The 22855-nt window shown below is 41.3% G+C and overlaps 1 protein-coding gene across 1 annotated transcript in view; it reads right to left on the bottom strand.

Moving 5' to 3' along the window:
* Positions 1-22855, bottom strand: part of LOC133415660 (roundabout homolog 1-like) — a 60937-nt gene that overhangs the window by 22854 nt on the left and 15228 nt on the right. Inside the window, exon 3 of the mRNA XM_061701882.1 lies at positions 21208-21534. Coding sequence (XP_061557866.1) covers positions 21208-21534 — 327 coding nt within the window. The remainder of the gene's footprint in view (positions 1-21207; positions 21535-22855) is intronic.

Genomic DNA, 22855 nt, shown 5'->3' with positions numbered 1-22855 from the left:
GCAAAACCAGGTCAAGGTCTGGAGTTTTTCTGTGCCAAATCTGCAGCGACTAGAATTATGATTTTAAAATCTGGAAATGTCATTTATACCTGTTATGGAAAACATTGCATTTTTCTTTTTTTTTTACGTGGACTGAGACTGATCTCAAATATATGCTTTAAAGAAAATCTATGTTTAAGTGTTATTCCATGTTATGCTGTTTTAATGCTTCTTATTAATTCTTAGAAAGACATTTCAGCTCATATATATATATATATATAAACCTGCCTTCAGTAAAACATCCCAATTATGCAAAGACAATAAATATTTTGAAGCAATAATGGAGGCTTGCAATTTTATGCAGCTATCACGCAATCCCAGCAGGCAAAATCCTGGAATTTATTCTGAAAATGTATCTCCTGACCTTCTACCCTCACCTCTGCATCTGAGACCCCCCCTCCCTCCCCCCTCACCCCACCTGCCCCTCAACCAGCTCCTCCCCTTCTCCGCTGCCTCGTTCCTGCGTCCAGAGGGACAGAAAGCTGCAGGAGAAACAGCTGCTCCACAAACAATTCAATGTGTGCAATCCATGTGTACTGTAGGTGGTCAGGCAGGCTGGAGGCAGACACGCTATCACGCACACACACACACACACACACACACACACATGCACACACATGCACACACACACAGTGTTACTGTATGTAGTACTGTACTGTAGTTCCCGTGACCTGATTTCTTAGGTATAACTTTAGATTCTTGATTGAATTTTTCTTTGTCTCCTATTCTATTCCGAGGGAAACATTTATAGATTTTTATGTTTGGACTAGATAAGCATATAAACTGAACATGTAAAAAACCCCGATCTGGCGAGTTTTGAAACGTGTATAGTTTCTAATCAGGTAAAATGAAAATTACTTTTCAATTGTGATTAAATGAGCGATCTGAATGAGATTATGATGGAGACTAATGGCTACATATCCTAACCAATCCAAACAGATACATTTACATTTTTTTACTATATCAAAAACACCCGATCAGATACAAGCAATAAAATACAACCACCATAAATCAAACAATCCCCTTGGCAAAGTCAATAATATATAATTGACTGTACATTTTAAATTTCCTGAAACAAAAATAGGATAAAGAGGAACAAATGTATAGAATAGACTGACCTACCAAAGAAGACATTTCACTGTTGAATTCACTGGCTTGCCAAACGTTTGAAATATTTATGGTAATCCAAACTTTGGCTTGCTTTTTACTATCATTTCATTGAAAAGTTTTATTCAAATAGCGGAGCTTAGGGAGGTCAGGCAAGGAATTCTGTTTCCCCTATAAGTAGTATGTGTGTCTTCAGGAAGCCTGTGTGTATTTTACAAATCTCATGCGGCGTTGTTATGAGACTGCACGGCTGCTGCATCGTCATTTGTATATGTGGGATCTTTGCTTTTTATCGGATTTGCTTGGTTGCTATTGATGAGCGGTTATTTGCTTTAGTGTATGCATGTGTCTGTGTGTGTGTGTGTGTGTGTGTGTGTGTGCGCGTGTGTGTTCGTGTTCTCCCACCACTGCTTATGTGATTGTACAACACAGCCAATCCTGTTTATATACTCGATGTGCGAAACATATCACTGGAAAATAGGCAGACGTTAATAGGCAGCTAACAGGGTTGTAGAACAGAAGTTAATATAATCCTATCCTTCTGCAAGATGGAAAACAGGTGAGGGTGAGAGTGGCTGAGAATGTAGAGAGGGCAGAAGCAGCCAGACAGAGATATCAAGCAGATTAGGAGAATTAGTGAAGTGGCAGAAAAACTGGGTGAAACAGAGGTTGAAGAGCTCTGATAGAGTTAAGAAAGTTGTCAATCACAAAACTATGTAGTACAAGGTTGAGTCTCCCGGTTGCGCTCAAATGGTTTTTACTTTTATGCAAACAAACCGCTATTTGTGAGGGGCAACAACAACAATACATGTAATGTTAAAACTAATGCGTGTTTGACAGTTATCAATAAGACATTTTTGTACAGTTCTTGTAATGGATATCATTAGAATCCTATCCAAGATTTCTGTATATTCCAATAGTCTAACTATAATACATATAAATATATATATTAATGTCAACATATGTATACTGAATAAAGACATGAGCAAGTGAAATGAGCAAATTCATTTAATTAACAATAATTAACGTTAAGCGCGTTTTTTGTTTTTTTTACCTTATCTTGTGTAAATTTACAACAGCAGGCAGTGACCATCCCACAAAAAAATTTTCATTTGAGTCACGTGAGATGATATACAGGTTGGCAGAACTAACACAAGCAATGAACGTGTTAAAAATGTCATGTTTGAATTAGAAGATGCAATATGTGAGAGCTGTACGCCAAAAGCAGCCCCCACCTCTAGGGAGACACCCAAAAAGGATATCGCTGACATCTGGCCTTGTAGCCCCAATAATGTATTTCATTACTGTACATAAGGCCTGTTCTTGGTGTGACATTTTATCGGAATAACACGGTAAATTAAGCTCAGTAAATTAGTTGTTGGAATTTTGGGCAGGAGAATAATACGGCTATCAGGACATACATGCCAGTGAGCGCTAGAATAATGTGATGGTAAAAAAACCAAATCAAGTCTATTGTGAGTGGTGGAGAGAGATAAACGCAGCTGAGATGTAGCTCTTTCTCTGCGCAGCGTAAAAACACATACTGTCAACCTTTAACCCTCTCATTACTGTTATCCTGCCAAAGCAGAGTAAATTGTCATGAATAAATCCACTTGGAAGCCACTGAATGAATGACTTTCACTCTGAAATAGTCGCATTACCATTTCAATAAGTGTGCAACACTGCAAAACGCTGGGACTGTTTGAGTAATTGGTAACATTAGGAAGTAGATAAAATATGTCAGAGAAGTGCGCTTCTGTGTCAATTCATTTGGTTTTTTTTCGTTCAGGCAAAAAAAAAAAAAAAATAAAAATTTTAGATTTTCCAGCTAATACAGAGAATGAAAATGAATCTGCCTTGCAGGCGATAGACCAGGGAGATATGTTTGCTTTGTTTGGGTAAAACAAAAGAAGTGCACACAGCAGTCAGACCTTGAGACAAATATATTCAGGAATACAACCCCTAAGCAACCTTTGTTTGAACAGTGTGACCACAGTGGAGGTGTTGGAAAAAATGTCCTTGGGCTATAGAAAGTTCTAAGAGCATCTTCGTGAAACTGTTCACAAATTCTATCGGGCTCGATCATCACGAGGAGAGTTGCCACAAACGTAATGTGCACGCTTTAAACAAGTGCTATGAAATTAATCTAATTGCAACCTGGCCCGTGTTTGTGAAGATGCCGAAGAGAGTCTATATCGGAATAATAAAAGGGGAAAACCGATGAGAGAGTGCACCTGCAGGTCAAAAAAAGAGGCGGCGGCGCAGAGGAGGATAAGTACGAGTAGGTGGAGGAGGGCGATGTGTTGTACCATGTAAGCCAGACAAAGACATACAGTACATGCACAAAGGAGGGAAGCAGACAAAGAAACAAAGAGTCGAGAAAAATGTAACCCAGAACTGTTTTTTCCCTCACCATGCAGAGTTTTGTTCATTTTTAGTGCGGTATTCAATTTATCGGCTTTCCATTCAGATTTAGAAAACTTTATCATGTCAAAAAAAAATGGTACGATGTCATATTTGCATAGTGATAATCACAGCGATGATGACTTCATGCGCCACGTGCAAGTAGTGGCAAGACCAGGGTTTACAGTTCCAAAGTGCATCGTAGCAACTACACTTAACTAGTGCAAACACGGTTTAAAGGGTTTGCTTATGTGCTACTAAAATACGATCATTTTTGTATTGCAGGGTTCTGTGTTGGCAAGCACAAGCGCACAAAAGAAGTTGATAATGTTTTGCCAGCGTACACTTGCTGCACTACTACTGGCACCAGCAAAGATGAAATACTCACATAGGCCAAATTCACCACATACTGCACATACTAATTAAGGCTATTTAAAATGTGCTTTTGGTTAAAAAGAAGAAAATAAATGCTGTTGAGCAACCTTAACAAAGAAGCATCTTTGTTTGTGTTCTACAGTAAGGTGTTTGCAAAACAGGTTTGTTGTCTCAAAAAAGATGCACCCATGCAAACAAATCACACACAGAACACATATTCACAGGTACATCTGCATTGTAACGTACCCTCAAGTGACCTAGCCTTTTCCATTGTCATCAATCTGAGAGACAATTCAATACCCAGGAGAGAAAGGAACTCCTGGCAGGTATGTAATAGTCTTCATGGAGAACTGAGACAAAGGAGCATCAGACAAAACATACGGGACACAATCACATAGCACATAATTAACATAACGAAATATTTGAGATCCCAATCATATTATATTGTTAAACAAAGAAAGCAAGTGATACTTCACAACACAAACGGTATTAGTCGGCCATGTAAAGTGCTGACAGTGCCTGTGCAGATAACGGAATTGCATGACTGGAGGACATTTAATGAGGCTTCATTTGAAACCATCTTGTATGTTATTTTCTCGTGGCTGAGGGGGATGTAAAGAGGACACAAAACACATAACAAACGTTTGAATGATTACTTCTTTAGAGCTATTCGGTGCATGGATGTGTGGATGGTATGAATGACTTGCAGTGGGCACAAAGTGATGTAGTAGGTGCACAAAGCAGATGTCTTTTTGTTCACTCAAGGAATTGGAAAAATATTCCTGTAAGCAATTTCAGAAAGGAAACTATTTGACTCGCATGGTGAGAAAACACTCAGTTATCTTTGGTGCAGCCTTTTAAAGTCACCGAGAGGCTATATTTTGCTTGATTTAGGGAGAGAAATCGAATTTAACGACAAGCTTATTTGGTTTGGACTGAGCTGCGCAAAGCGAGGAATGAATGGGGAGAGAAATGAACAAGGGGTGAAAGGAGAAACTTTAATGATCTCTCTGGGGAAATCGGGTCATCGGCGGGCACAGCGAAAGGTACAGATGAGAACGGAACTGCTGCGAAGCATTGCGGTAAGCAGAAGCAAATAAAACAGCTTGAAAACATTGGAATAATTCAATGTATACATTTATCCGTATTAGACAGGATGTCAAATATTTAACATGGCAGATGGGAGCTCTTTCGAGGTACAACACACGTCTCCTGTGAAATCTCATCAAACATTGAAAGTCGCAGATGGGGAAGAAGATAGTAGCAACAGCTTGAGTAGAGGAGGCAGACCTGGAGCTGAGGCACCACTCAGCCCCATTAATTGGAAGGAAACGGGAGGCCTCTGAATAAACACGCGCCACAAGAGAGAGCCTGGCTCATTTTTCCTCCCCTCGCACTTCATCTACTGAGCAGTTTAACCAAAGATAACTTAGAAACGGGCGCTTCCCTCTTTCTCTCCACACCACCCTCCATCTTTCAAGGTGTGTCCTTCCATTGCTGGGATGGCGAACACCATCTCAGGACTACTAAATATGACAACATGCTGTGATCCCTCAACTCTGCGCTCACCACTCTTCACCTCCGCCTCTTTTATGTTCGCCTCACTCTGCTGGATTTTTTTCCCGTCCTCTCCCTAATTATCTCACAGGGCTGCGGCAGTAGACCCGACCATCCCCCCACAACGCCGCAGACCCGCAAACGGAGAGACCCTGATGAATAATTTCACGTTTCTCTTGCCTCCTCTTTCCACGTGTTCTCAAATTGATTATTGTACAGAAAGCCCGCTGGGTAATTTGTCTTTCTGACGAACGTCGTCAATGCGTAGGTGTGGGGGTAGGGAGAGACGGAATGCTCAAAGTGATATGCAAAAGGAAGAGTAAAAAAATAAATAAATGTGACCATACCAAGGTTGGTTGAATTGAAAGATTCGTGGCTGGTTTTGCTTTTGATTGGTGATTCTGTTTGATGTTGTGGTCTGAGGCACATGTACTTGTGGAGAGCGGACATTTGTTGAGTGGTATGCAAATAAGAGAAGATGGGTTGAGAAAGGTTGACTCAAGAGCAGCTGTTGGTATGCATAAGAAGTCCCTCGCCAACTAAAGCTAATACAGCAATGCACAGCACCATTTATGGCCCCCAAGGTTCATAACTATAAGGCATAAGGCTATCAACAAGTTCAATCAGACATGAACAGGATAGAGGCGGTATGCAGGTCGAGGGAGGGGGAGTCAGTTGATGTGCAGGTGGAAGTAAGCAGACCGGGTTTTGTTGTTTGGCAGAGCTGAGTATCATCTGCGCACAAATTGAATAGAATATTCTTGAATACTATGGTATTTATCTTTTTTTTTTAGTTATTTTTTTTATCAAAGGAAATTGAAATTTCCCCATAGCCCTGTGATGGCTTATTGAACAGTCACACTCAAATATGCACAAACGTTTTTCAAAATGCTTCTGATGAATGCGAAGAGACACTCAGTGTGGTTCACTCAACAAGGATGAAGTTGGGCATGCGCATGGGATGCTCGATTCCAGGAAATGAGTAGTTCAGTCAACCAGGCAAGCGGATGACCGTTTTCAACTGTACGGAAAATAAATGAACGTACCAAAATAGGGACAGAATTTCTCCCCTAAAAAATGGCACAAACCCCAAATTGTATGGCAACTATTGACACATAATAGCATTGTGAGCAGTGTGAATACTTTTGTCTCAGCGTTTGATGTGATAACCGTAAAAGTACAATGATGTGAGTGTTCTGTGATCTGCGTCCTCTGTGTTGTGTTGTAAATCTGAACTACAAACACTGCTGCTGCTGCACTGCGGCTCCAAACATTCATCTGTCAGTGTTTGGCCTTCCTGTGAATATGACTGTTGCTGGATTATGTCAGCCTCCAGGTGTTTTTAATCTCCCACCCTGGCAATCCAAACCCAACGATGACAGGGGCAGTGGGGATCTTTTGGGCACCACAGGAAAGACAGTGCCTTATCATCAGCAGAAAGTATTTGGTGAATAAGCTGTGTTGAAATGCAAGGATTTATCCTGAAACATTCCTCTGGTGACTCGCCTGACTAAATAGGAGCGAAATAACAGCCCGAGATGAGGTCAATCACTAACAATTTTGGTTTCGGCACATGCAAAACCAAGAATTTGCGTTGCGCTTCAAGTAATAAGATGCTAAAAAGTTCCACATTTGCAATTTTGGTACAAGCTCCACCATGCAGCTTTTAAAGTCTCAGCGAACCCCCCCCACCCCCCCGATCCCCACCCCCATCTCTGCACACTGTACACCCTTATCACATTCCATTCTCTTTCGTGCTCCCCTGTCTTCTAACTTCAGTCTCGGCTCGCGCTCATCTTCTTTGTTTCCTCCAAGCTATCTCGCCATCATTTCTCAAAGCTTTGCACCTTCTGTATTCTGCTTTCTCCTTCTTCGAGCTCGCTGTAAAAAAACTTCACTCGATTTCCCTTGCTGGTGTTTTTTTTTTTTCTCCCCCCTTTACCGATCCTGTTGTGGATTCTCTTGCTCTGCCCACCCCCCCCCCCCCCCCCCAAAAAAAAAAAAACTCCAAATGGAATCCATGTCAGCAGAATACCAGAGTGTACCGCACAACTGCACTGTGGCTTTATGTCTGTCTTTCTCTGGCTGGATGTCTCCCTCCGTGTTGAAAAAAATAGAAGTGAAATGGAGAATTAAAAGGAAGCAAATTGAAGTGCCCTATGTATGTATTTTACAGTAAAATGAGTCTAAACACTGGAGGCTGCATTAACTCACAAACTTAGTCCAATATAGAATACATGAAATTTAAGAGGGGCATTTTTTTTTTGCAATCTTTAACTCAGTGTGTATTTGGTGAAGGCTCAGTGTTTGGACTGAGATTTATATTGTTTGGGTTTCACGTGTCCTTGACAGAATATGAGATGATATGTGTGTTATGTTGCTTCTGGAAGCTTCTGGGAACTATCCTTACTGGCTACTAATCTACAATATCTAATGAAATCTAACTCAAGAGCTACCATACATTAAAAAAAAGGCCTTTTCAAAGAGAATAATGGTCAACTTTGATTGACTGTCAGAGAAAGAAGGAACAGTATGATGCACTGCAGTTTGCATTAATTACAACGTGATACTGCATCAAAATGGATGCTTGTTATAATAACATTAATAATAATAAAAATCTATCCGGTATAGTCTTTAAGTGCCAACTCCTCGTGAGTAGCGTTGTGAACACTTGTAAGCATTGATTGCCCATTTGAAAACCAACAATCCATCCACTCAGTGCTGAGTATCTGCATAAAATTGAGGAAAAAGAAAAGGTGTCACTGTTGCAGTGTTGCCTTTGCTTTGAGTGAGTGGCAGCGTGACGGACGACCTGATAAAGGAGCGAAGGGAACAAAGTGGCACATCGCGGCTGTGCTACGGTGTACTTCCTTCCAGACAAGTACTGACAGTGACAAATTGAGCTGGTTTCCAATTATTTACCTATCTGTCGTTTACGTCACAGAACACATGCCGACACACACCCCCTGTAAATCTTTTACTCTGAATACACAACACCAATCCACCGATAGATTATTCTTCTAAGCAGCACAGACTAATCAAGCATGCTGTTATTCAGTGAGTGTCAAGTGTGAAATTACCCTCATACAGCCATTAAGCAGACACTTGTAAAAGTAAGCTCACTCATGGACATCTGCACACACTTGACAACTCAAATGGAAGAATCCAGAGAATAACATCACCTTCACTTCTAAAACGATAATGTATTCTGCTCTGGGAATAGAATGGAAAGCAAGAGGGAGTGATGGGATGAGGGCCAAGGGGAGTCACACATTTAAACTCTTGAGATGCGATAAGGCAGCTGGAAATTGCTGAGGGTGCTTCTTCTATAGAGACGAGTCGCCTGCCAGTCTGTCGCAGATTTTCCGGACGGCCAAAGGTTGACCAAGTGAGGAGGCCTCACATGATATGGGGTCCGCTCCGCTATTAAACGCTGCTGACGCCTCTTGCATGTCTACATCAGCAGAGGCCAAGCCAAGTGTCACGTACACAAACCAGAATGTCACTTTATAGCAAAGGTGAATTCTGAATTCTGCATTTTCACGATAACTTGGAAATTTTAGGATCACCTTTTTTTTTTCTTTTTTTTTTTTTTCACCCATTCTACACGCCTCTATGAAGTGTATTGGAAATGTATGAGTTAGGCACCGAACACAAGCCGGGCAAATATGTTGTGTTTTTATTAATTGCAACCTTTCTCGCTAACAAATCTGCAGCATCCATCCCACTCGCAGAATTTGGCACCCACTCAGTAAACCCACCCTGCTGATTTTGTCAAATTACCAAACAGAACACCAACAGCAATGTTACTTACTGCCAAGCACCCAATGGTGAATGACAGAGTTTCTGGATTTAATTAGTGCAGCACCCATGTGGATTAAAAAAAAAATGAAAAACAGATTGGCGCACATGTGTATACGCACACACACACACAAACACACGCCACATTCCTACCTGATGACATGCATGTGCTGCCACAAACACTGCACACCCCAGTGGAAAAAAGGAAAGGTGGCTTCATAATCAGCTGCTTTCGTGCTGTTAATTTAATTGATATTAGCAGTGGCGCAAAGCAAACGTCGAGGTTCGCTTCCTCTGTCGTGCACACGAGTGGAGACAGCTGCCTTGATGGGCGGAGGCGAAAATGGGACATATTGCGAGGTAAATTATTTTTCAAATCAGCGAGGTTGATAAACATACTGTCATCCTGGCAAGAAGACGATGCAGATGGAAGAAATGGCAATCACTCTCAGTTTGCTCTGTGACTATTTATAGATGTCCTTCCCAGCCACTGCACTACAAAACAATGGCAAGAAAGTTTGAAAGCACTGTGGCAATCTCAGAAACATGGCACATCTTCAAATCTTGAGGTGAACATTTATGACCGACAGAGAGTGCGTGTGTGATGTAATATAAATTTTTGTTTGAGCAATCAATCTGCTTAAAAATATTTCCCACCCAGGTCTGTCTGCTAGTCCAGATGCCAAATCCTGGAAGAAGTGCATGGTTGTGTGCTACTAACTGAAATTATTACCAAGCATTATATATATAGCAGCTCCTCCGTGAATGATAATATGGTCTGGCTACTCAGAGCACTCGAAATTTAAAAAACAAATTAATATTTTTTTAATAAAAAGTGGCCTTTTTTCTTGGTTGTAAAGAGTAAATAAATGTGTTATGTGAGGGTACTTAGGGCATTTTTTGTCACTCAGAGCAAAATGAATAAAGTGTAATCCTGCACTATTATAGGCAGATATCTAATAATTAGCTCCCTGTAATCCCTTCAGCTGTCTCCCTCTTAGTAGACTGAGCCCTGTCTGGAACCAAACAAGAGGGGGGGGAAAAGAAGAGGATGGAAAAAGAAAAATGCTTTTTTCTTTCTCTCGAAGGAAATCTTTTTGGCAAGTCAATTCAAATGATGTTCTTCTGTCTGTGAGTCTATTGGCTCCAAAGATGAGGACAATGCTTGGAGTAGATGTCAGGGTCAAGTTAAGGTTACTGTTAATGATCATTTCAGGCACGTGGGGCTTCCAACTACATTACACTTCCCACGCAACAGATTGCATTAAACATTACACGAAGCTTGTTTTTTTAAATTTTGTCTGGCTACGGTTGACTCCCCCTTAATTCTGCTTATTAGTTTCACATTGCAGCAAGTGTCTTAATTAATTGGGTTTGGTAATGCACAACTATTCTTGCTGATAATAATATAGGGGAATATAAAAATAAAAACATGAGGCCAGCACACCTTGACAGCAGCCATATTGAAAATTACAGGTGAGTTTGCCATGTTCTGATGACACCTGATTACACCCAGTAGGTGTCGATAGTGAAGATAGGTCATGTTTAATGGCATCAATTGAAGCGTGATGACGAACATGCTCTTTCCTGGGGCCTGTGAGTGAGTAGTTCTGCACACACCCAAAATGGGAGTGACTATTAAACATGGCAGGCTGTATATACTGTAAACAGCGTACAGCACAATCCCCGCGGTGTGTTCATGGGAGTGTGAAGCTTTGTACGCTTCAGCCTCCCAGAAGTAATTTTGTTCGTCTTGGTATGTGCCGTCGAGGAAGCATGTATATTCAACATGGCTTGATGTTTCTCCACAGAAACCATACAAGGGTTTGCTTGTGAACAAAGTTGGGGGCAAAAAAAAAAAAAAAAGGGTCTTATGATTCAGCATCTAGCCCCAGTGCTAATTTATTTTTTGGTGCGTTTAAAGCCCACCGCACAGTGAGCGAGATGGATGAACACAACTAAACTATTCAGTCACATCGTGGTTCAGCAGCTAGTTTTCAATAGTTGCCGACCGACTGCAACTACTTCGGCTGCACATGACATGTCGAATCACAAGTGAATGGCGTCACTGGGCTCTGCGAGGCGACACAACAGCACAGATGTTTACAGCCCATCAAAATACCGTGATTTGGCAAACCAGACCGTAGAAAGAGAGGAAGAGTTGATCAGATTATGGACATGTTTGTGAGACTAGTACCTGTGGCTTCTCTTAGTATTCTCCAGCAACTGAGAAATATCGCTCCAAAAACCAGGGCAATCCACTTTATCCAAGAAAATCACGTCATGTTGTTGTTCAATAAAATAATAGAGGTCCTCCTTATATTCCTACAGCTAGTCGGATTGACTGTCACCAGATGCTCTCATTATCTCCGGATTTTTTTGTCTATACGGAGAATAAATGTAACATTATTTCAACAGTTGCTACCTATAAAAATTGGGAGACTGAGAAACTAGGTAAAAGAGAAAATCTAACATCCGGCTTGCTGTCTCTACATACTGCCAATAAAACTCAAAGAAAATCTGACAAGAAGGGCAGGTTTCCAATGTCAAATTGGAGCAATAAAATGTCCTCAACTGTCAATAAAGTGGAGCCCGTAACTGAACCAGCTTTCAATTAAAATGCTAATCTTTAGAAGCTTACAATTAGTCGAGAATGACAGACAGGTAAGTTGCAAGGTTCCTCATCTTTGTGATATTTTATTGTCTGCTGACATTTTGGAGCAAGACCTTTTGCAAGACATCATCCTGGAATATAGGGCATGAGACATTTGCTATAAGGCCACCAGAAGAAGGGCGACGGCAGACAATAAACAGGCATCGGTGAATGCTACGTGCAAGAATCTTCGGTGGACCGTGGAGGATTTCATTAAGAACGTGGGGGGGGAGAAACGCTGCAGACAACCAATGACAAAGAAAACATAAAAACTAACAGACGCAATATTTCTTGTTCATAATTTTGCTGTAGGACATTTACTGTTTTCATTCAAAGGGTTGACTTTCATTAAAATATCAACACTTTCCCACTTAGATAAGTGAACATTTGGATGAAAGAATCCACGGATTTGTTCAAATCGACAATCACCCGGCAAATGTTTCATTCTGACTAGTTCAGCTCCACAGAATTGCTCTGTTCTGATAATAAGAAACTTGATGTACTTCTACAGCTGCTATTAAAGATAACAGATGGGGACAGGACACTAATTTAGCACCAGAATGCAGCATGAAAAAAAATGTAACAGCATCACATTCAGAGTTGCATTACCTGGTATTTATGTATGTGAGTGTGTGTTTTGGGTGGGATTAACTGTATGATTTAGAAGTGCTACAGGCTATATCGCCACAAAGATCAATTTAATGATCTCTTGTCTCTCTTCAGTGTCTCCCAGTTTTAATTTGCTTCTCTGGTATATATTGTCCTTCAGCGAGCAAAGCGTAATCTCATGCTATATTTATTTGTTGGGCTGCATTATATTATATCCTGGAAATAGCTTTGGGGTATCTGGGATAAATGGTGAAGCAGAATTCCAGTCGGAAAATTGTGGGATTGTGCAAACACAAAAGGGGGGTGCTAAATGAAATGTACCATCGCTTAATAATTCATCATATTTATCAGGTTTAAGACACCTAACGGAATGGAAAATGTACCTGTAAGCATATTTTGCTTTTGGTTGAACATAGACCATAACTGCTCAATGAAGAGAAATCTGAACCTGATTTTTTTTCCAGGTACAACTGCTTCCTCCCACATGCCAATAATATGCAGGTTAGGTTCATCAAAGACTGTAAACTGTAAATTTAATTGAATTGTTCAGTAATATACGCTCATCTGTCTTATTTTCTCTCTCATAATGAAAATGAGAAGGGTGAAACTCTGTTCGTGGATGTGTAAGAAAGATCCACGCTTGACAAACACTGAGGATGAGCGTCATGAATTATGATTATAACGACGTGTAGAAATGAATGGGAAAAATAATGAATTTCCTTCTCCTGCCATGTCAACAGGACACGATATTTGAGAGATATGCCCCTTAAAAAGTAATAAATGTGAAAACAAAGCGATAGGTCCTATTTGGGATGCACTCGTATTTGTGGATTTGTGTCCACGCATGGTACAAAATTTATGTTTAAGTTTCAAGTCGAAAAATAAATGTAGCTGAACATATAAGTGAAATATATTTCGCACACCATGCATATTTTGTTTCAGGCGATGAAAATCTAATAATGGGCGACGCATCACTGGTCACCAAAGCTTTCAGCGAGCACTTTTGGTAAATCAGCCAAATCAGAAGCTTCATCTCAAACCTGTATTCTCACGGGAGAAAGCTGAAGCGATGTTCTGCAAACAGGAGGACGGGAAATAAGCAGCAAAGACGGGAGGCTGAGCTGACAGCCAGGTAAGAACAGTAATGGCTGTGCTGCTTTGGAAATGTTCCCCTCATTATTCACAATTCCACTGAGGAACCACTCCTCTTTCTCACTCTTTGTTCTGTATGTTGCTTCATGTTACAAACCTCCACATATATGCAGCCAATTAAAGATGACAGTTTTGACGTTAAGCAGTAGGAACTAGACACCATACAGTATACGTAAACATTTTATACTTCCATAATACTGTGCTGTTTTTCTGTCAAGTATTCAGTAAAGACTGGATTTCATAATGTTTTTTTTTTGTTTTTGTTTTTTTAGACTGACAAACATTTATTTAAAAGGTAACCAGATCATTGATCCTTGGACTCGAGCAACAGATTCTGCGTAAGTGACATTTCGTCACCGAAAGGTTACGCCGCTTATCGTGTTCAGGGTCACAGGTCAACTGGAGCCAATCCCAGATGACTTTGGGCGGCAGGCGGAGAACACGATGGCGTGGTTGCAAGTCAATCACTGAGCAACTATAAACAAGCATTCCCACATTTCGAGTCATCAATTAACCTAAGGCCGGAGAAACCCAGAGAAAGGCCATGCAGGGGAGAACATGCAAAATGCAAAAGTAATATCTGGAGCTTTTTTTACTTTGTCCAATATAACATTCATTTCAACTTTGGTTATGTTGTGGAATCATTTTTTTTGCCATAACAAATTTAGGTTGAACTATTTCAAAGCAATTATTCAAAGCATAACTACCTTGACGATTAGAAAGAGGCACTTTGGATTTTGTCAGCGAAAAGTAGAGATACAATATACTGTCGTTTTGTTGTGACACACGACTGCTGTGCTGAAGCTGAGCTCTTCTGCAGCAAGGGTAAGTGAAAATCAGTATGTTAAGGTGGAAAAAAAGGTTACTTGAGTTGCTCAATTCAGACTAGACTTCACAGATTTCATGTGCTCTGATTTACCGCACAAGTTCAGGCAGTAGGTTCTCGGCAGTCACTGTCGCTTTTAATCTGGCGAATATTGCTAGCGGCATATGTTAAAAAAAAAAAAAAAAAAAAAAATGTTTTGAGATGTGGGCTCGGAAAGTTCAATTATGGAAGACTTCTTTGGTATAGCTGCCGCATGCATCCTTTCTGTCAGGAGCCAGTTCCAAGTCGAAATACTTGAATTTGGCCTTGAAAGGAGACACACTGTTGGGGGGGGGGGGGAACAGCTTAGATTGTTCAGCTTTATTTACAGAATTTTATACAAATAATACAATCCCAAACTCCGCTTTCTATAAATTTTGTTCAGTTGTTTTCAGTTCCTGTACTGCTGATGTAAAAATTTAATAGTGTGAACTTGTATCTATAGATATGGATAAAAACGCTATCATGATAATGCTGAATTGGACTTGCTTGTTTGAGAGACTGTGAGCATGCAGATGGAACTCCCACATGACATGTTGCTGGAAAGTAGTCTAGGTGTGATTACGTAATATCGAGTTTAACTGAAATTATTGAAAGAACACAGCGTTGTCTGTGCTTGTAAGACATTCCACCATTCTGCAAGCCTCAATATTTATGAATGTAGAGGAAAATATTGGCCGTGTGACAAAAGGATTTTCCTCATGAATGAATTATACAGTATGTGATTGAAACACCTCCAAAACTAAGCAAGAGTGTTATTTTGGTTCAGCATCCTTCATCCCTCATAATTAACCACACTAAATTAAAAAAAACATTTTTAAAAAGAGACAATATGACTTTAGAGTAGACTGACTCAGCATGCATGGAGTTCTATTGGAGCCAAATCAAATCTGAGTCTTACTTACCAATGGCATTCAAACAGAATTTGCATGTGTGGCGGAGGGAGGGGGATTTTTCCGTCTTACCAAATAGTGTTTCTCCAAACAATTACACAAAAATACATGAATCATAAGAAATTATACTGAACATAATTTGGCAAAAGGAGTAGTGGGATGATGTTGCTCACACAGACGCACACGAAATTGGCCTCTTGAAATCTATCTTTGACAGAAATTTGAGGGATTGAAACCACACGGCTGTTTTTTTTCCTACTGTGGAACGACTGTCTTTCCTTGTCAGCAACTTGTTCTCCAAAGATAAGAAGCACAAAGAGAGAAGAAGGGAAAAAAGCATGCACAAACTCAATCAACAACAAGGCAAAGAAAGACTTTGGTGCATGTGAGACTGTGCATACTGTGAGGCCACCATTAACAGTTAAACTTCCGCAACGGCTCCTATTTTACGATTACAACTCGGCACGTTTCCGTTTTCATGTCAAGGCAGCAATACAGATTTTTATTTTTTTTGCAAAAGGAGAGCTTGTTTTCTCCGAGTAGGTACCATGCTTGTGCCCTGCGACTGACTGGCGACCAGTTCAGGGTGTAGTCCGCTTTTCGCCCGAAGTCAGCTGGGATAGGCTCCAGCGCCCCACGACCTTAACCAGGATAAGCGGTGTTGAAAATGGATGGATGGAGGTACCATGCTGCGCACTTCTAGCAGATGGTATGATTTAATTATCCTGCAAATAAATCATTTGAACACCAGACCATTCATGCAACTGCATTTCCACACATGCATTCAATGTTGTGATGTATTGCCATGCAGATGTGTGAATCAAATAGAGCAAAACAAAATGCTGGGGAAGCAAACCACATCACAACAAAATTAGCTCAAATAGAAAAAAACAAAATGAAAGAGTCACATCTATGCAAAAACAACAAGAAAGCTGTTTTATGACTAAACCATACAACTTTAATCATACTTTTTGGATCATCTACTTTAAGTAAGTGAGAAAGCCTCAGTTGCAAATAATCTGTAGACAATGCTGTACTATTTGTATATAGCACAGCCATGAGCCATGTGTTCTTTGTCAGAAGCTCTCATGTCCTCTGTCCTCTCTTTTCACTGAGCTCCAGTCTAAACAAACGTCCCATACGTCCTGACACCTTGGCACCAATCTGGTTCTTTGAAACACTTATCGCGGATCAAGCAAGTAAAATTGTTTGGATGACGATCTCCACACAATAAACACAATCCAGCTGTATTCTGGCGTGCAATTTGCTGAGTGATCAAACCGCATTGCAATGGTAGAAAACAGCATGAAGAGCAAGAGGCTTGCAAGCATTCCCAAAGTGGAATCAACACTGATTTCTGCTTTAGTGGCTTTGGATCAAGGACATGCATTTGTCAATCACACAATATCACTCCTCATCCATATGGAGGGAAAATAATTTTCCTCAGAGATAACGCTCTGACGGCGACTTAGGACTTTGATTGCATTTATCCGGAGAGTCGACAGTCAGGATGTTGTCAGTGACAGTGACACTTATTTGAAGTGGGAAGTCATTAGTTAATGGAGGGGCTGGCAATAGAGAGAACCCTGACCTCGAAGAATCCTCCTCGCTCTTCGCCGCCTTCATACGCTCGCTCGTTGCCGCCGAAAGATTCCAATCAAAGAGGAGCGGACAGGGAGGCGGGCCGGGTGTCCCGCCACACGCTGTCAAACTCGCAGTCTGACTGAGCCCACGATCCACTTCAGAGAGCGTCTTCACTTCACTGAACATGTCCATCATCTTAATGCATTTGCCTAATTACTAGGATGTTTTCTTCCTGCCTTCATTTGAAGACTGAAAGGCTACTTTCAGGGTGTTCAGAAAAAAATTGCATGGAAAATGAGCTGGAGGCTGCCCTAAGTATCGTTTAAACCAGCCGGTAGTCACATACATAAAATCCTTGTCATGAGCCAATTGTTGTAATAAACCTTACAAAGTATTTATTTTTTTTTGTCATTAAGAACTGAAAATTCAGTATTTGTCACAAACAGACTAAAACAGTGCATCAGGATGCAATTATGAATCATATCGTAGGTGCTCATCATTGGCCAGGTTTGACAACTCGTCAGACAAACATTATTATTTCAAAATATTCTAGTTGTGAAAGGTCGATAAGCAATGATGGTAAAGAATATAAATACAAAGGCAGGTTATTCTCTGTCCTAGATATTGTGACTCTCCCCCTCAGGTTCTGCACAGGTGGCAGCACATTAACTAACTGCTCGGAGCACCTGGCCCGTGTTCCTGGTTGATTTATATTGACGAGTGGGGAGCAGTCAGCCAGGTTCATGGCACAGCAGTTTGGTCAGCAGCCTCCCAGGTGTTAGATGGACTCTTTCATCCTCAGTCATCCAGCTATCCAACATTTACACTGACATTCAGGCCTATGGGTAAATCTCCAATTAACCAATTTCAGCAATTTTATTGCAGTCAGGAAACATGGCGAGTAGATAAAAACTGTCTAAGAATCGAATGTGAAAACACCATCTGTATGAGTTGTTCTGTAACGCTGTATGCTTTGTGGAGAATGTTGAGCAGTAAAGAGCTTAAGGATAGCAGAGTACTGCAGATGGAGCCAGAAATCCTTCTAAAAAGAGCAGCAGTCACTCAAAGATGAGACGTACACGACGGTTTATGTCCGAGTGTGAAAGTGCTGCAAGAATTTAACCTTGTACCAGGAGTTGCACATTCCAATTCAATGAAGACGCACCACAAAGAGGCAGGAATGTGTTTCAAGTGAGTGACTTCCCCCCCTCATGCATCCTTACATTTGATCATGTTTAGATTTCGAATGTTGTAAACAGCGACGTGGTTAATATTGCCGACATTGGTATTGTTCTAGTTATCTGGTTTAGGCTCGTCTCATTTATTGCTCAACTATATGGATACAATTCTGTAAGATTAACATCTCAGAGGGAGCCTGTTACCAAGGAAACTCCATCCATCCATTTTCTCCCTAAGCAGGGAAGCCCAGACATCCCTCTCCCCAGCCACTTCGTCCATGATCCACAGCTTGTGACCAGAGGTGAGCGTAGAAACGCAGATCGATCGGTAAATTGAGTGCAAGGAAATTCCATCATTCGTTATTGTTAATTTAACAGGGTGCAATTTATTTAACTTTAAATTTGGAGCTGTCACCTGACAAGACACTGGATTTTGGAAGATTGGGTGAAACGCTTTTTCTTGCAGTCGCAAACGTAATCCCAACATTTGTATAGTACAAATAAACAGAAAAAGCTGATGTAGAGAGAAACTACTTTTGTGAGGCATCTTTCTCAACATACGCTGATAGCAGGAAGGTTGGCTTCCTTGTGGCTCATTAGTGCACTTCAGAGTTGTGCCTTGACCTTCATCCATGCCATGAGCCACACTTTCTTCTCGCAAATGGCAATGTCCAATTAGTTTAAGAATCGCATTTATTCCTCTCTCTTACTGAACCTAAAACAGGTCTGCTATCCAATAACCTTTAGAGTACACAGGCTGTGACTTTGCTTTCACCTCAATAAAGCGCTCTGTGATTGAATCAAGTGGCTGAGGTCAATAGGACATATGTTCATTTCCCAGGGTCTTCTGGGGTCCCTGCAGGCAGAAAAAATGTGCTGAGTGTCGTCTGTGACATTTATAGGCTAGGAACTGAGCTATATGTCTTTTCCCCCTTTTTACTCATTCAATTCCAGTTTTCCTTTCGTGTGTGTATGTGTGCTTACATAGCATTTCATGCCGTTGGTCACGCTGCAGGCACGGGCACGTTCCACATCTGTCACTAACTCGACCACGTCACCTCAATTTTCTGCAAACAAGTTTCACTTCCTACACCTTGAAGGAAAGACAACACTTCGCCCTCTCGCTCATCTGCTTTTGTCTGCCTCTGTCACTTCTTTCCTGCTCTCGCTGTTTTATAGCTGTCAGAGTAATACGCTGACTTTTGTCAGCCGTCATCCCCCAGTTGTCAGTTGACTATATTTCAAAAGAGAAAATTACATTTGACTGTTTAGACCGTACTATGTATAAGCTCGGGTTGATGTACTTTGATGTCGGACCATTTTGAAACCAAAAGAAAATACCTTATAGTAAAAATTTACTTTCATATTAACCGGTCAATAATTTAACTTCAGCTTCAAGTGCACTTATTGTATGTATGAAATTCCACTGAAAATCAAAACATGAATGTTTAATAATCACAGAGACCGATAATTCAGTTGACATTAGGTCTCAATGTACATACGCTTGTAAAATATTTAACCAGTTAAACTGCCATAGCTAAATGACAAATGACTGGTCAAGTTGCCTATTGGCAGAGGAAGTAGCATGGTCAATCCCTACTTTAAGTCCCCACTAATTGACATTGTCCTCTTAAAACTCCTTAACTCAGCAGAATTTGCTAAAAGGCATTTGTGTTATACTTACCCAGTCCCACGGTGACCCGTGAATCTCTGTGACCTCTACGGCATGAGACAAGGAGACATAACTCATCCAGGCAGCTTCAACAAGTCCTCACTGTGTTCTAGCTTAGCCTTGGAAGCTGGCAGTAAATTTACTCAACTCTACAAGTAATGAACTCTCACCCTTGGGGGCTTTGCTTCTCTGGGTTGGAGTGCTGATCGAGAATTATCCTGATACCGTTTGACCCTCTCTTTCATTATAATTCAAAAGGAGGAACCTGACACTAGACCGGCATTATTATTCTCAAACCTTGGTGAAATATTTGCCCTGGAGACAACGCATGATTAGAGCTGTGCAAGCTGACACAGCTGAGAAGATCAGGGGGATAGACAGTGTAGAATGAGACGCTTTCAAGCATGTGAGGGCTGTGAGTGTTAAAAATCTCATCAGCAACTCTCGATTCGTTCATTGCATTCTTTGCTTTCGTTGTTTCTAAAGGGGGTCCAGAGTTGAAGAGACCGAGATCCTTTGAGATTCACACACCATCTGGCTTTACCCTTTCGTACGGTCGTAAGATCTTTTGCCCTTTGCCCGCTTGCTGCTCTATCGGTGTCATTCCATCACTGCTGCTAATGTGCGTAGTCACACACACAAACACACACTTGGCTGGCAGATTCCTGCTTGAGACATATACAGCAGGGAAAAGCTGTTTAGGAAGCAACAACACACACTTGAATCTGCAAGTCGACACTGTCACCTGTTAGAACACACACAGGGATTGTTCAAATCTGCAGACTCAAGCTGACACACAGCTGCTGCATGACTGACAGCTGTGTTGCACAGTCGTCTCCCAGGTCTTTCTACAAAGTCACCTTCAGAGCAGGTATCTCTCAACCAGGTTGGAAAACAATTCCAAGCCAGCATTAAGATCTCAAGATGAATTCTTTCTTTTTTTATTATTATATTCATTTAAAGGATCGCTTGTTCATAAGTCTGAAGCCAGTGACGAAAATGGTTTGTGTTGCTTTGTAGTATAAAACTATAGTAACATAATTTTCATGATAATCTGTATTAATCAATTCTTCAATAATCAATAATCAATTCTATTAATTTTATCATTAACGGCTTGGATTCACCCTCTAAATCCCGATTGATTATTTATGTGGATAATAAAGAATGACTTCCAAATCACAAATGTCAATGATCAATGGAGAAGCGTGTGTGTGTGTGTGTGTGTGTGTGTGTGTGTGTGTGTGAATGTGTGTTACATGTTTCTTTATCCAGTATCCTAAGAGCAATATGTTGCACAAAAAGACAATATGATAACTTACTGGCTACTTCCAGCGATGCATTGTGACTGACTGCCTGGCCCAGATAGTTGCGGGCCACGCACACATAGCTGCCATCGTCGGGCTTGCTCCTCCGTCCGTGGACGATGCGTAGGAAGAAGAGCGAGCCGCTAGGCAAGAGCATGCGGTGCGAGCGAGGGTTGTCGCGGTCGGTCTCGACACGCTCCCCGTCCTTGTACCATTCTACCGTGGGTGGTGGACGGCCCTCGGCCTTACAGTTGAGAGTAGCTGGTTCCCCCTTGGACACAATCAGGTCAGAGGGGTGCTCAACAATGCGGGGAGGGGAGTCTTCCTGGCGAAGACGAGATCCTAGAGGGAAGAACACAACTCGGTTAAGCATTACGCGCCACACGGGTTCCATCGTAGTCACTCTTATCATAATGTAAAAAAAGGTAAGATCCATAACAAAAATCAAGAGTTAAAAATTAAATTAAAAAATTAAAAAATGTAAAAAACATGGAATCGGATCGCTTCTGATGGCACATCTGCCAATGCAACTGCAGAGTAAGTGAACAAATTGGATATGCCCTGTCAATGTGAGCCTGATGTAATCCACAAACACCGTTCAATGTTGTGTTCACATGAGCATCTGCTGAAACAACACACCTGCAGTGAATACAAGAACAGTTGTTTATTACTTTTCATGCTCTGCACGCTGTTTACGGCGTTAAGTAGAACTATCCGGACAATACCATCCATTTTCAACACCGCTTATCCTGGTTAGGGTCGCGGGACGCTGGAGCCTATCCCAGCTGACTTCGGGCGAAAAGCCCTGAACTGGTCGCCAGTCAGTCGCAGGGCACATGTAGACACGGAAAACCATTCGCACTCACATTCACACCGTCACTGAGTGGGAACTGAACCCACGCTGCCTGCACCAAAGTCAGGCGAGTGTATCCGGACAATACATTACTTCAAACTTAGAAATTGTAAACTGAAGCCATGAAGTGGAAGATAGTTAATACTGCAAATGTAGTGCAAAATAAGGAACAATTAAAAAGTGTTGTTTTCTTTAAATGAGAGAAGCCAAACCAAATGAGGTTCCCCTTACTATATATCACCTGTTACATTTGCTACCCCACCCCCGGCACTGGTCCAACAAAGGAATAAACAAGGCTGCCACTGTGGTCTCCAGTCCCTGTTTACAGCATACATGCTTCTTTCCTTGTTCTTAATTGTGCTGGGCTGCTGCCTGTGGGTTTTCGCAGCTCCCTACGCTCTCTTGGCTACACAGACAGGCAATATCAGCCCGTCGCAAGTGGGGCCTCACAAGATCAGGCCTTATCTGTAAAGGGCCAGCAGCCAGCGGCAAAAGAAGTATGCAAAAACGTGCACACAGACGCACAATTGAGCACACACATGCACAACAAAAGGTCATTTGTAGCACCTGTGCCCCTACAAATGCAGTATGCTGTTTCTTTTCCGGTCAGGCCATGCCTGAGGCAATGCTGCTGGCTTGAGGTTTTGTGTAGAGGCGAGAAAAGAAGAGTAACAAGAAGAGCAGTTTGGACAGTGGGGAAAGAAGTGAGGAGACCCTCAAGAGACTCAAAAGAATGCTGATGTATGATAAAATGTACAACTAAACGCATCACATTGAATTTGTGTACGCTGGGTGAATATTGGGGTTGTG

This window comes from Phycodurus eques, chromosome 17, assembly GCF_024500275.1.
Source record: "Phycodurus eques isolate BA_2022a chromosome 17, UOR_Pequ_1.1, whole genome shotgun sequence".
Lineage (NCBI taxonomy): Eukaryota > Metazoa > Chordata > Actinopteri > Syngnathiformes > Syngnathidae > Phycodurus > Phycodurus eques.
Note: the sequence above shows the minus strand (reverse complement) of the source record. Positions and strands in the feature narration are given on the sequence as shown.